The following is a 14857-nucleotide window of genomic DNA, read 5'->3' on the forward strand; positions in this document are numbered from 1 at the left end:
GGGGGAAGGGGGGAGAGCGCAAAGATTTGGGGGAGCCCTCGTCACCAAATGGCCAGCTAAAGAAACAGCGTCAGCGGGCTGTGTTCCTGAGTGCCCTGTCCCCAGGGATGGGGAGGGAAAAGTTATGCCCTGCCCGGTGCAATGGCACTGAGCGATGGCCACATGGGCAGGATCGCCCCGCGCTGCCGGCCCAATCAGACCAGCGGCCGTAATCTGACTCCGGCCTGGCAGCCGGGCGGCCTGAGCGCACTCGGCGGGGGAAGGCATGAGTGACAGACCCGGACCCGCAGCCAGGCGGTGGGGGTGAGTCCGGCTTCGCCTGAGGGGACCGTGCGGGGCCGGCAGGTGGGAGTGGGCCGCTTTGTGGGGGCCGTGCCTTCCCCGCAGAACCCAGGAGGAAGCTGGGGAGCGGGCTCAGGTCTGAGCCTGAGCGTGTCCGTGGGGCCGGGAGAGGCTGCGGGAAAGGGGTGCCAGTTGGAGACCTGGGGCCGCAGGGAGTGTGACCTGGAGGCAGGGCTGCCGGCAGCGTTTTCATCAGAAAAATGCTCACTCGGGGGCTCGGCCGCCAGGAGCAGGTCGGCCGGGTGTTCGCGAGAGAGAAACGCGCCCCTTTCCCTGCCGTCGGGCGCACCAGCGAGCCCCTTTGTTCTGGGGCAGAAGGAGCGAAACAAATGGTGTTGCTCCGTTTCGGTGGGGGGGGGGGGAGGAGGAGGGGGAGGAGGGGGGAGGACAGGGGGACTCTGCCGGCCGCAGGAGGCTCGGGCCGCTGGGGGAGCTGCTGAGGCCACAGGTATGCGTGCGCTGCCAGGAAACTTGGGGCGGCCGGTCGCTCGGCCCTGGGAGGGGATCAGACTCGCGGGTTCTCTAAAGAAAGCTAAAGGCACCCTTAAGGAGTTTATTTATCTGTTTGGTTTCTGTGGATATTTTTTTTCTGATGAAAATTTAAAGCTGAAAGAGCAACTGAGTTTCTGAAATTAGGTCCCTGGAGAGGTCGATGGATGCCTGAGGGATGAGCAGGGAGAGGAGCTGAGGGATGAGCAGGGAGAGGAGCTGAGGGATGAGCAGGGAGAGGAGCTGAGGGATGAGCAGGGAGAGGGCCTGAGGGATGAGCAGGGAGAGGGCCTGAGGGATGAGCAGGGAGAGGGGCTGAGGGATGAGCAGGGAGAGGGGCTGAGGGATGAGCAGGGAGAGGGGCTGAGGGATGAGCAGGGAGAGGAGCTGAGGATGAGCAGGGAGAGGAGCTGAGGGATGAGCAGGGAGAGGAGCTGAGGGATGAGCAGGGAGAGAGAACAGGGAGCTGGGGAAGGTGCGGGAAGAGGGGTGCAGCAGTGGGCGGCCTCTCCCAGGGCCCGCCTCTCTGGCCGCTGAAGGGGGACCTGCCCACTGGTTCCTGGGCTTCTGCTCTGTCGCTTCCTCTTTCCCACTGACTCCGGCCACGGAGGAGCCGCAGGTGCCAGCACCGTGCCCCTGGCCATCGGGGTGCGGCCCGGCTGCCGTGAGCACAGAGGCCACCTCCTCCCTCTCTTCCCCTTTGTGAGCTGTCTGCCTTCTCCCCCTGGGAACGTGGTAATGTCTCTCCCAGGGCCGTTCCCAGGGCTGCTTTGTCCCTATTTTCTCTGCCTCCGGGGAGTGTAGGTCCTGGCCTCCCCGCGGGGTTTGTAATGAGGACTCATTCAGAGGATTCACTGGGCAGCGGGCGTCCCCTCCCCCTGGAGCCTCCTGGGCGTGGGCAGGAAATGGGGGTCTCTTTCCAACTCTGCAGGGAGGCCCCAGGTCAGACCAGAGGCTGCGTTGAGCTCCTGAAGGTCAAGGTTGAGTTCCCACGGCCCTTGGCTCCTGGGGACCCCGAGTGATGGTGTGGAGGTTGGGGGGAAAAGGGGGAACGGTCTCCCCTCAGTAGCATCTCAGGAAGTGGCGGCAGTACCCGCAGCTGTGCAGACACTCGGCCTCCTGGCCTCACTCCTCAGGCCCCTGAGGTTGGAGTCTCCGCTACCTGCTCGCCATACCTGCGCTCTTGCTGCTAAAACAGCAAAAATAAGGGCAAAAGCCTTAAAAAATGGAGCCATGGGGTGATTTCCCCCCAAGGGGGGGCCTAGTCATGTCTCTCAGGATGAGGCTGGCTTCCTGTCCCCAAGCCCCGTCTCCCCAGCTCAGAGGTCTGCAGGCGGGGGGCGGGAGGGCCCGTCCCAGGAAGGGGGTGTCTTCACTCCCAAAGCTGTCTTTCTGCTCCCACCACCCCTCACCCCTCACCCCTCACCCCACCAGCACAGGAGCGCCCCCAGGGGGAGGCCCCCATGCTGTCCTCCAGGCCCAGCAGAAGAAGGGGCCACCAGGAAGAGAAACCTCTTCCCTCCGAGGCTATGCTCGCAGGGCCTGGGCTCCCTCGCCCTCCCTGGCCCCCAAGCTCCGCCTCCCTGGCTGTCCGCCCGGGGCTGCCCCTGGAGGTGGGCAGGGTGCCTGGGCGCCGCTGGCATGGACCAGCCTCCGATCCCTTTGGGAGTTTATCTGGAGGGGACATCGGGGCTGAGAGGGTCCAGCACAAGGAGGGACTGTCCCCTAACCCGGCAAGAGCAGGCCAGGTGCAGCTTTCCCGGGGGCAGGGCTGCTGGGCCACCTGGGACACGGGCGGTGGGGGCTCTGAGGAGATGGCAGCTCTGTGTGTCCAACTGGGCACCGCCCCTGAGCCGGGCACTGCCCCTGAGCCGGGCTCCACCCCTGAGCCGGGCACCACCCCTGAGCCGGGCACCACCCCTGAGCCGGGCACCACCCCTGAGCTGGGCACTACCCCTGAGCCGGGCTCCACCCCTGAGCCTGGCACCACCCCTGAGCCGGGCACCACCCCTGAGCTGGGCTCCACCCCTGAGCCGGGCTCCACCCCTGAGCCTGGCACCACCCCTGAGCCGGGCACCACCCCTGAGCTGGGCTCCACCCCTGAGCCGGGCACCACCCCTGAGCCGGGCACCACCCCTGAGCTGGGCTCCACCCCTGAGCCGGGCACCAACCCTGAGCCGGGCTCCACCCCTGAGCCGGGCACCACCCCTGAGCCGGGCACCACCCCTGAGCCGGGCTCCACCCCTGAGCCGGGCACCACCCCTGAGCCGGGCTCCACCCCTGAGCCGGGCTCCACCCCTGAGCCGGGCACCACCCCTGAGCCGGGCACCACCCCTGAGCCGGGCACCACCCCTGAGCCGGGCTCCACCCCTGAGCCGGGCACCACCCCTGAGCCGGGCTCCACCCCTGAGCCGGGCACCACCCCTGAGCCGGGCACCACCCCTGAGCCGGGCACCGCCCCTGAGCCGGGCACCACCCCTGAGCCGGGCACCGCCCCTGAGCTGGGCACCGCCCCTGAGCTGGGCACCACCCCTGAGCCGGGCACCACCCCTGAGCTGGGCACCGCCCCTGAGCCGGGCTCCACCCCTGAGCCGGGCACCACCCCTGAGCCGGGCACCGCCCGTGGTGGCCACTCTCCCTGTCCTGGCCTTGGAGAGGCTCCCGGGAGCCTGAGGTTGACAGTGCTGAGTCTGGACAGGAGTTGTGCTCAGCGCCCCTGGGGCCACTCCCTCGGGCTGGGGAGCAGGAGGGGGTCCCTGCTCTTCTGAACCCTGGGGATCTGACGCCCCTGCCTGTCACCAGGGATCCCCTTCTGCAAAGACAGACCTCAGCATTCCAGCTGCCCAGCAGGCCCCCCTAATCCGAGGCTCCAGTCCATTTGCGAAATGCCACTTTGAGCAATAAACTACACACCTGGAGACGGCCTCCCTCCCGGCCTCCCGGCTTTATTGCTTTTTGCTCAAAATATAAACGACCGAGAAAAGCCCACTGACACTTCAAACTTGCTCGGGGGCACGAACTGCAAAGGAAATGCATCTTCCTCTCCCTTCGCTCAGGGCCTGGATTTAGACGTTTGCCTTCTAGTGACAGTGCTGATCCTTCGCCAGTGAAACCGGAGTATCTTTAGTGCCAACTCGAAGGAGGCCCGGACAACAATCCGTTGAGCACCGGTGTAGGGGACAATTACTCAGAGGCAGGGATGTCCTGGGAGCAGGCTTTGTGGCATGCATGTGACCTGGGGGGCTCCCCCCCGTGGAACCAGCCCGCGGCCCGGGGCCCCCTGAGCTCCTGAACCAGGTTGCGTAGCTGCTGACGCTGGTTTCGTTTGCTTCCCAGCACGTGCGGGCCTTGGTGCAGGAGACAGAGCGTCATGACGGCCTTCCGCGGGGTCTGGACCCAGGCTTTCTGGAAGGCGGTCTCGGCCGAGTTCCTGGCGATGCTCATCTTCGTGCTGCTCAGCCTGGGCTCCACCGTCCACTGGGGCGGCGCCGAGCAGCCCCGGCCCGTGGACATGGTCCTCATCTCCCTTTGCTTCGGCCTCAGCATCGCCACGATGGTGCAGTGCTTCGGCCACATCAGCGGCGGCCACATCAACCCCGCCGTGACCGTGGCCATGGTGTGCACCAGGAAGATGAGCCTCGCCAAGTCCGTCTTCTACATCGCGGCCCAGTGCCTGGGCGCCATCCTCGGGGCCGGCATCCTCTACCTCGTCACCCCGCCCGGCGTGGTGGGCGGCCTGGGGGTCACCACGGTAGCCTCTTTAGCTCCTAGTTTTGTTTTGTTTGTTTTTTAATTTTTATTGTGGGAAGTATTACATGTGTCCCCCTTTTTCCCCCCAGTGACCCCCTCCAGCCTGTCCCCACCCCCCACCCCAGGCCTTCAGCACCCCATTGTCTGTGTCCATGGGCTATGCACATGTGCGTACAAGGTCTTTGGTTGATTACCTCCCACCCTCCCTCCCCCACCTTCCCTCTGAGATTCCGCACTCTGGTCCATGCTTCCATGTCTCTGGATCCACTCTGTTCGTCTGTTTATTTTGTTCATGAGATTCCACATATGAGTGAGATCATGTGATACTTGTCTTTCTCTGACTGACTTATTTTACTCAGCATGATACCAGGTCCCTCCATGCTGTCTCAGGGGTAAGAGATCCTTCTTTTTCACTGCTGTGTAGTATTCCATGGTGAAAATGTACACCATTCGCTCTTATTTTTAAACTAGGACTTCAAGCTTCTTTCGGACTCTACTCAATGACACCCTGGGGGCCTGAGAGACCTTCCTAAAATGGCTAATTTATTCTCAGGGCATTTCTGATGATTCTTGATGAACTTGAAAACTGTCTTGGTGGCACAAAAATTGTGTTGGTCTTTCCCTCTCTCTCTCCCACCCCAGTGACTACACCAACTATACATTTAGCATACGACACTTTTATTACCATTACTAGAGGCCTGGTGCATGAATTTGTGCACAGGTGAGGTCTGGCTGGCCAGCCCCAGTCAAGGCTGATTGGGGCCGGGCTGGCTGGGAGGCGGGGGGGGGGGGAGAGGGGGGGAAAGCAGAGAGTTGGTCAGCCAGCCCCGCCCCAGATCGAGGTGGGGGGGCCGGTCAGGGGCCGGGCCAGGTGAGGGGAGGGGCCATGGGAGGTTGGTCAGCTGGCCCCACCCCTGATCAGGTTGGTTGGCCGGCCACAGTACGCATCATAGCAACCGGTCGTTTCAGTTGTTCCAGTCACTTAGGCTTTTATATATATATAGATTTGTTGGTTCACTAGCAGAAGAAACAATTTGTTTCTTGCCATATTTGTGAAATTTTAAATGATCTAGTTAAGGATCACACTTAAAAAAGTACATTGGCATTTGAACCTAACACACACACACACACACACACACACACACACACGGTTTAAAATTTAATTGAAATATATATGAATTAATTTAAATCTAATTAATGGATGTAATCATTTCCTTATAAAATTACAAGACTCTCAAGAAACTCTTTTATAAGTTAAGTAGAGCAGTGGCACATTTTGCTTCCCTTGTAGAAGAAACATTCAGCACAAGCCCCTGCTTGGTCATTGTAAGAGAATTAATTACCTGTGATTGCCCAAAATGAGTAGAAATTCGTGCCTTCTTTTTGGGGGGACAGGAGCAGTGTCTCAATTGGGAGTGGAATAGAAGACTCAGCCATCAGTTGTGTTTTTTATTACAGTTTCCATTCAATATTCGTTTGTATTAGTTTCAGGTGTACAGCATAGTAGTTAGACAATCATGTACTTTACGGAGTGGTGCCCCTTGTATTTCAAGTACCCACCTGGCACCTTACATAGTTATTACAACACTAGAGGCCCAATGCATGAAATTTGTGCAAGGGGCTCGGCCCTCGCAGCCCCGGCTTCATCCGGAAAGTCATCCAGAAGGACATCTGGAAGGTCGTTCGGCTGTCCAGTCTAATTAGCATATTATGCTTTTATTATTATAGACTAAAGGCCCGGTGCATGAAATTCGTGCATTGGGGTGGGGGGTGTTCCCTCAGCCCAGCCTGCACCCTCTCCAATCCAGGACCAGAGTTGGGATCGGAGCTAAACCGGCAGTCAGACATCCCTCTTGCAATCTGGGACTGCTGGCTCCTAACTGCTCACCTGGCTGCCGGCCTGATCGCCCCTAACACTCTGCCTGCCTGCCTGGTGCCCCTAACTGCTCCCCTGCCGGCCTGATCACCCCTAACCACCTCTGCCTCGGCCCCCACCACCGTGGCTTTGTCCGGAAGGACATCCAGAAGACGTCCGGAAGATGTCCGGTCTTTTATTAGTATGGATTATTGACTCTATTCCCTGTGCTGTCATTTAGATCTCTGTGACTATTCAGAAACTAACGATTTATGCTTCTTAATCCATTCACCTTTTCACCCAGTCCCCACCCCCTCCAGTGTCAACCGTCAGTCTGTTCTCTTCTCTGTGTCTATGAGTCTGTTTCTATTTTGTTCTGTAGAGTCCACATATAAGTGAAATCCTATGCCCACCATTGCTTTTACACGGATGAAATATGCCTTTCACAATGCTGTGTCGCCATAGAAAATGGATTCTTGCTTCAGCTCAGACGGAGTATTCTTCTCTTTCTAGGTTCATGGGAATCTCACTGCGGGCCACGGTCTCCTGGTGGAGCTGATAATTACATTTCAGTTGGTGTTTACTATCTTTGCCAGCTGTGATTCCAAACGGACTGATGTCACTGGTTCAATCGCTTTAGCAATTGGATTTTCTGTTGCAATTGGACATTTATTTGCAGTAAGTTTCCAAGTCCATTTGAATAATTGATCCATTTCATTTAGCCTCGCCCTAGAGCTGGCCTGAAAACGTTGTGTTTTACAGCTGTAGTCCTTTACACTCCAGCCATGTCTGTCCCTTCCCGGTGATTATTTTACCAGCTTTCCCACGAGAATGTTGATATGGCAGCGAGCATCTTGACGGTTCTCAGTTAGCATTGCAAATGGTAGCAAATCTCACTGAAGGAGACCTGTCAGTAGACCTGTTTCGGCAAAGTCTGAAGTTGGTTTCTTTTTCCCCGCAGATCAATTACACTGGTGCCAGCATGAACCCCGCCCGATCCTTCGGACCCGCGGTTATCATGGGAAATTGGGAAAACCACTGGGTAACTATCACGTAGAGGACAGTTACCCATGGAGCTCTGTATTTTTTCCATCATTTTTCTCACTGGTTTCTCATACTTCCTCCCAACCTTGACCTCCTACTGATTACATTTTTCATAAGAGAGACTAGCACAGATCCGTTGCAAAACATCTCATATTATATCTGCCCTGAGCCTCGGTAATAGTCTTTCTTTTTTTTTTTTTAAGCACTGCTCTGGGCACTGTATCTGACAGACTACAGCAGAATGCATTGCACATGGAGGTTGCCTGTGTGGAACCAGTTAAAATCAGGACAGTGGAGAGAAGATGGTTTTTAAATAATTGAAAGTAAAGCCTTCCTGGCAATAACAGAAAAATACACTTGCAGAAAGAAGATGAAGGAGAAGAAAAGAATGAAATGCTTAAAAGCACTGCCCATAGCAAAAATAGTTATCTTTTTTGTTTACAAAAGCATGAACCCAATTAATAGCATGCACGTTGGAGGCATCTGAACTGCAGATGGCGAGGAATGAATGGTGCGAATGTTTACGCTGTTATCGCCGGAGCCACAGCCGGAAAAATGACTGACTTTCAGAAAAGGCCTGCCTGCAGCCCCGGGCCTAACGCACCTACTGATGCGCTGGCAGTGCTTCCGGAGAGCGGGGCGCCCGTTTTTAAATATCACCCCCAATTTCATTTCAATTGTTTCTTACAAAAAGGAATTTTAATTCCTTAACTGAGAAATGTAGCAGCTCTGATGGCCACTCACACGCTCACTTACAATAAGCAATATAAACATGAGACAGAAGCCAGCCTCCCACGGGGCTAGCGTTTATCGTCACTTACCTGTTGTGAGTGCTAGTTCACAACGTTCCGTTTGTGAGCAGAAAAGAATGTCCCTTGTGTTTTAGTCTCGGGCACGGAGTGGTCACTGGCCCAGCCACACCCTTCAGCCCCAGCAGACACTGCAAATGAGAAGCAATGGCAGCCCGGGATGAGCATTCAGTCCTAAAGAAGTTCTTACAAGAAATCCACACCATTAACTAACTTGGAGTCGGTGTTCAAAAGCAAGAGTCAGGACTGAGCCAGGCAAAGACTTTTCAACAGTACTACCCCTCAGATTGGTTATTTTGCCACTGATGTTTCTAAATTTGTGCCTCAACAAAATTGCCACACCGACAGGAATGGAAATTTTTTTATGGACAGTATATAGATCTTATGAAAACGACACAACTTTCAGTTCAACCTAACCTATTAAATTCAAACTATTTTTTTAATAATTAAAATTTAGAAAAATGACAACTTTTAGTTTAATTTATGAGGACTTTAAAATGCAGATGAAAATATGTTTTTATTAATTACTTGTTAGGTGTGGTAAACTAGTGATAATTTAAAGAGTAGGAAAATTCTGAGCTTGTTGATTGAATCAAAGTTTCTCCCTGTTATTTTATAACAAACCTAGTCCTACTGAAAGTGAATGTCCAATGGTGTGTGAAATTTAGAACTAAGTTAAAGTATATCTGCACATGATAGATAGATAGATAGATAGATAGATATAGATGATAGATAGATAGATAGATAGATAGATGATAGATAGATAGACAGATAGATAGATATAGATAGACAGACTTGAAGTAATACCAGAATAATAATGACATTATTTTAGTTTTCTTTTTTACACTTTTCTGTATTTTTAAGAATAAAATTATTTTCCTTTATAGCTTTTACAACGTACTTTTAAGACTTTGTTTTGAAATAGCCATTTGAAATTCAGATCTGTTCATTTTTAGCACATGCAGCTAGATGCCTTGTTCAGAGGTGTTCTGGGAGAAGTGAGGTGATTATGTAGCCGTCTCTAGTCTCCCTGTGGGACTTGCAGCTTGTGGAGTAAATATATCCAAGGAGACCTGACCAAAGGAACAAAGAGGAAAGACAGTCAGCAGAGGGCTCCTTTGAAAGAGCCTGGAGAGGGAAGCTCTCCCCTGGTTTCTTTCATGTTGGAGATGAGAAACGTGGTTCTTGTAACCACTCTACCCTGCTCCCCTGTTAAGATATGTGTTCAGCTTTAGCTTAAAGTTTGAATTCTCTTTAGATTTTGCAGTGAGGATGCTGATATTAATTTTCAGAGAGTGTTTTAAGCCAGGATCATTCGTCACTTTTTTTTTTTCCAAATGAGAAGACTGTACAGTGGAAAGCAATGTAATAGCTCAAAAGAGTGGTTTGCATGCAGACAGGCCTGACATCCCAGCTCAATGGGTTGCTAGGCATGAACTCTGAAGCAAGCCTCTTACCCTCTCAGAGAGGCGGTTTTCTTACTGATCAAATGGAAGTTATAATTACATCTAGCTCAGAGAGTATGGTTGGGGTTAAATGAGTGGATGTGAGAAAAGTACTAAGTACAGCTGGCTCAGAGGCAGTGCCCAGTAAACGGGGTTTCTGTTGCCCACTTGGATCTCTCTTTTTTTAAAAAACAAAACATTTTTAATATTTCTTTATTGGTTTCAGAGAAGAAGAGAGGGAGAGAGAAATAGAAACATCAATGATGAGAGAGAATTATTGATCGCCTGCCTCCTCCACGCCCCCTCCTGGGGATCTAGCCTGCAACCTGGGCCTGTGCCCTTGTCCGGAATCGAACCTGGGACCCTTCAGTCCGAAGGCCGACGCTCTAGCCACAGCCACACCAGCCAGGGCAGCCCCCGTGAATCTCTGGAATGAATGGCTAATTTTCCACAGCCTACATATGCACTAAAGCCGGTGTTGACCTTTATCCCAAACTCAAAACTTAACTTATTCCAGACACAGAAGTGATACGATACAAGCTTTCATTTATTGAATTAACATCCCTGTGGCCTTGCTTGCTCATCCCCAGCTAGCCAGCATCCGTGGACAAAGTGCAGGTTTTCCAAGTCACCGTGGGAAGAAAGGGCGAGCGAGCGCTCTGCAGGAAGAGTAACGGAGGAGCCAGGAGGTTTTTGGTGAAATCACCTCACCACATGTTAGAGAGGGAAAGCACATGACATACATGGAGATGACTTACTGGTATAGCCAGCCTAGACATGTGCATCTTTAAATCATCTAGGAAACATGCAATGCAACAGGTTACCGTGCCACCGGAACCGTTCAGTATCTACAAGCAGGTAATTAAATTTCAGTCAGTTTCCATTTAATCCTGCACCCCGTGAGGTGTGTGTTAGCATAAGCCCCGCTCTGTCGGTGAGGAAGTTGAGGTTTAGGAAGTGAAGTCGCTGATGCAAACACGCACAGAGCTGAGCGGGGGAGCTGAGAGCCATTCTTCACGCTGTGCTGACAACTGGAGCTCCCGAGGAGATCTGTGCTATGACTGTGAGTCGCAGGAAGCATGTGAGATGGCATTAGGAACACGAGAAAAGCACTCGCCAGAACCTTTTTCTATGTTAGTTGAAGAATTCTTATGTCTGCTTCATATGCAGTCCCACCAAAGAGGAACTACCTGTCCTTCAGTGATCATCAGAAAACGGAAAGAATGTCATTGATGAAAGGAAAAGAGAAAACACTCTTTTCTTGGTTTCTGTTCAAATGTCATTTAACGGGGGCTCTCTGACATGGATTTGATGTATTTTCCTTTATTCCGTCCAGCTCTTCTCTTTTTCATACAATGCCCCATTACCCATGACCCTCTCTTAACTTAAGCCAGCTAAATTCTACCTGCGGGAGTTGTTCAAGGAATGGTTTTTCTCTGCGTGAGTTCTCTAACTCCTCCCTCTTCTCCCCAGATATATTGGGTTGGACCAATAATAGGAGCTGTCCTTGCCGGTGGCCTGTATGAGTACGTCTTCTGCCCAGATGTTGAACTCAAACGTCGACTCAAAGAAGCCTTCAGCAAAGCTGCTCAGCAAACCAAGGGGAGCTACATGGAGGTGGAGGACAACCGGAGTCAGGTAGAGGCCGAGGACTTGATCCTCAAGCCCGGCGTGGTGCACGTGATCGACATGGACCGGGGCGAGGAGAAGAAGGGCAAAGACCCGTCGGGGGAAGTGCTGTCCTCCGTATGACTAGAAGCCGGCACTGAAAGCAGACACGCGCCCGTAGAGCTGCCCCCGGAGGTCCTTCCGCCCATCAAGGAGACAGACTTGTTATAGACCAGGCATGTTTCCTGTCATCTCACTCAGTCCAGCTAACAAGTGTTTCATTATTGACTCAGGAGGAATGGAAGGAACCTATTGGGAATTCCAAATCTAAAAAAAAAAAAAGAAATCTTTTAAAAGTATCCCCAAAGCAAATATGCATCTAGTGCATCTAGTTGCCACTCATTAGTAATCATCTCAAAGTGCGTATCAGGATCTGGTTAAGTCTTGCCTGACAGAAAATGTAGGCAAACCTATCCGCTTATTCCTCCTCGACCAGGAAATGGGTATCATCACTTCTCATTTGAGTTTTTATTCCATTAAATCAAGTTGGTCGATGGCAGAGTCCAGCGTGTCACAGAGCCACGCGCACTCGGAGAGGAAGTATAGCAGGCTCTTGTTATGAGCGGTCCTTGCTTGCAAACTACCTCGGCAAAAGGGTACCTCAACAAGGGCCATTGCCAATGGGTTATTTCCATTTATATTCCTGAAACCAAACTTTAAACCCAAACTCCGATTTGTAATATTCCTTCCTCCTCCTCATGCCTGCGATAATGTGAACTAAAACCCAGAAATGGGAAGAGTGTTCAGAAACCCTATCTATGTGTTAGCTCTACCCAACCAAACATCCACATAGTAAGAGACATCTATTGAGATTCAGGACAAACCCATTCATGAGGTCTCACGAGGGTGGGAGGGAAGAACCATCACACGGACACCACGGGAAAGAGGGAACCTGAATTCTGGTATCAGACAGCCGTTCTGTTTTCAGTGCACAGCCTCAGATCCATCACGTGGGGATGGCAGGCTAAGCTTTTAACCTCTTAACAACTTCGCTTATATTTCTTAATTTATTGGCAAAACTAGGGGTTTTGTTCATTGGTAACTCTGGTTATCGATAGATAAACATTAGCTGAGACGTATTTTTTATAACAAGAACGTAATAGGTGAGTTTGGGCTTTTTGTTGACTAGTAAGCTCTGTCCACTCGAGAAGGTGTGAACTGGCCCTGCCTAGTCCCGCCCTCTGATGCTGACTCACTTCTCATGGGATGAGTTGACTATGGCCACTGTGAGTGCAATGGTATTTTAATGAAGGAAAACGCATGCGAGACAAGGAACAGCGTGGCTGTGAAATAAAAGGGTGAGGACATCAGAGCATCCCGTGTTCAAAGCTGAGCAGATGGCCAAACTTTCATTAGTAGGAATACTGTACATAACCCAACACATTTTTTAAGTATTTTCATTACTGACTGTTTATTTGTCAAAATGGTTTGTTTGTTCCTGTACCGCTTTCCCTTCCTGTCAGTAGAATGGTCTCTGCCAGCCCGTTTCTGTCACCTTAGCTGGGCGGCCTAGCCTTTCCCTTACACAGAGCTGCACACGGCGCTTCCACTGAACAAAAGCCGGTCGTGAAGCAAAAGCCAATCACTGCAAAGAATGGCTTGTAAACAGCTGATCATCAAGGGCTTTCTTCTCTCACGCACAGTTCCAGCTGTGAGCCACATCTCAGCGCTAAGGGCAGCCGTGTGTCTGTAGCCGGGAGATAATGGACCACTATGAAACCTGATTCTCTTCGGTGCCAGGAACGTGACACGTGACGTGCGAGGTTCCCAGGCAGTCATCACCCCAGTGCTGTGACTGGGAGGCCACTGGCATCTTTTAAATATATATTTTATTGATGTCAGAGAGGCAGGGAGAGGCAGGGGGAGAGAGAAACATCAGTGATGAGAGAGAATCATTGATTGGCTGCTTCCTGCACGCCCCCTTCTGGGGATCGAGCCCACAACATGGCATGTGCCCTCACCGGAAATGAACCCTGACCTCCTGGTTCATAGATCGACACTCAACCACTGAGCCATGCCGGCCCAGCCACGGGCACTTTTTTACAGCAGGTGCCAAATCCCAGGCCCCTTTCTCAGGGGTGTGGCCAGCCACACCCTCTGCGGGTGATGCAGGTTGCTTCCTGTTTGGGAGCATCTGTAGGAACTAGATGCAATCCTGAGGATGCTTTACACCAGCCTTCTTACATGTGTGTATGATATACCACTGAAGACTTAAAATCGGTGGTGGTTCCACTCAAAAGATCATTTGCAAACATCTCAGTTCAAAAATAGGCTCAGGAGGACACGCGAAGCACATCTCCCCAGCCTCTGACAGCTCCCTGGCTCAGATCCCTTAGCCATGTTTTACCTCCTTTCCACTCACTTCCGTTAGAGCATTCAATAAGTTAGTGCTGAGAAAAAGCATACATGACGTCTTTGTACTTCGTTTTCCAGCAGCTAACAGAGTGGCTGGCACATAGTAGGTATTCAAAACACGTGTTAGTTAATAAAAATATATACATTTCATTTGGGAATCGAGAATATGAATAATCTTCTCTTAATCTTTATTTTGTTCAATATTTAATAAAAGCATGATTTCAAGGACTAGTAGTGGAAGGTCATATAAGTGTAAACACCATACGCTATACCTTTGCAGTCCACCTTTTTGGAGGCATGAAAGCTTTCGCCCTTTTTCCCTGCACATGCGACGGCATGGCTTGTGTTTCACTCCAGGCTCTGCCCGTGAAGGGAATGCGACTGTACCTTCCTAATGACACGGCTGCAGAGGGGTCTGTGCCTGTGGGGGGCTCCAAAGTGTCCCAGCGCGCGAGGGGGGGACGAGGGCTTTTTCCTTTAATCCCTTCTTGTTAATGAAGCGCCTCGTGCTGCTCCCAGGAGGGCCCACTGACAGATTCACAGAGAGGAGATCAGAGCGGAGACACTGGAAGGACATGAATTATACCCAGCCAGGAAACGATGCCAGCCGCCTCTTCCCTGCGGAGAAGTGCAGCAGGCGCCCCCAAAGTGCCAGGTGGCCCCCACCCTGAACATGTACACAGCTTATCAGAGAGTTCCAAGCGGGGGCAGGGGGAGGGAGGTGTCGTTTGTTTAAGTTTTCAGACATTTTTTTTAATAAGCTGAGGCCCAGATTTTGGAATGAATGTTTTCATTGTTGAACAACAACATTTTCTTCAAGGAGTCCTACATGTTCACCCTGGAAGGAAGTGTTCTCTGGTACCGAAGGAGCTGCCGAACTTTAAGATTCCTCCACTTTTTGCTTCTGCCATTTGAGGTTTTTCCTTCATTCTTACACTTTCTAAGATCTGACCGTTTTCCTAATGCAGTTGATGGATGCTAGCTAGAGCTGCTGCTCAGACTTGAAGATTTTACAAGAAAGACAGAAACATCTGAATAAAATAGATGATGGCGTTAAGCTGTCTGATTAATTACTAGAGGTCTGACTCTAAAAAAAAATA

At 51.8% G+C, this 14857-nt stretch overlaps 1 protein-coding gene across 2 annotated transcripts; it reads left to right on the forward strand.

Moving 5' to 3' along the window:
* The first annotated feature begins 253 nt into the window (after positions 1-253).
* AQP4 (aquaporin 4) lies at positions 254-11486 on the forward strand. Of its 2 annotated transcripts, XM_008148332.3 has the most exons (5): positions 254-303; positions 4168-4582; positions 6950-7114; positions 7398-7478; positions 11208-11486. In XM_008148332.3, the coding sequence occupies exons 1-5, from the start codon at positions 266-268 to the stop codon at positions 11484-11486; spliced, it is 978 nt and encodes a 325-aa protein (XP_008146554.2). In that variant the 5' UTR covers positions 254-265. The 2 variants fall into 2 exon arrangements, with proteins under 2 accessions (XP_008146554.2, XP_054580136.1); XM_054724161.1 differs by lacking the exon at positions 7398-7478 and having other exon boundaries at positions 266-303.
* The last annotated feature ends 3371 nt before the right edge of the window (positions 11487-14857 follow it).

This window comes from Eptesicus fuscus, chromosome 12 (assembly GCF_027574615.1).
Source record: "Eptesicus fuscus isolate TK198812 chromosome 12, DD_ASM_mEF_20220401, whole genome shotgun sequence".
Lineage (NCBI taxonomy): Eukaryota > Metazoa > Chordata > Mammalia > Chiroptera > Vespertilionidae > Eptesicus > Eptesicus fuscus.

Excerpts from the sequence above, each read along its gene's own strand:
- AQP4 (XM_008148332.3), top strand. The coding sequence starts at position 266 with ATGAGTGACAGACCCGGACCCGCAGCCAGGCGGTGGGG. Across the intron at positions 4,583-6,949 it reads GCGGCCTGGGGGTCACCACG|GTTCATGGGAATCTCACTGC; the intron begins GTAGCCTCTTTA and ends TTCTCTTTCTAG. Across the intron at positions 7,115-7,397 it reads CAATTGGACATTTATTTGCA|ATCAATTACACTGGTGCCAG; the intron begins GTAAGTTTCCAA and ends TTTTCCCCGCAG.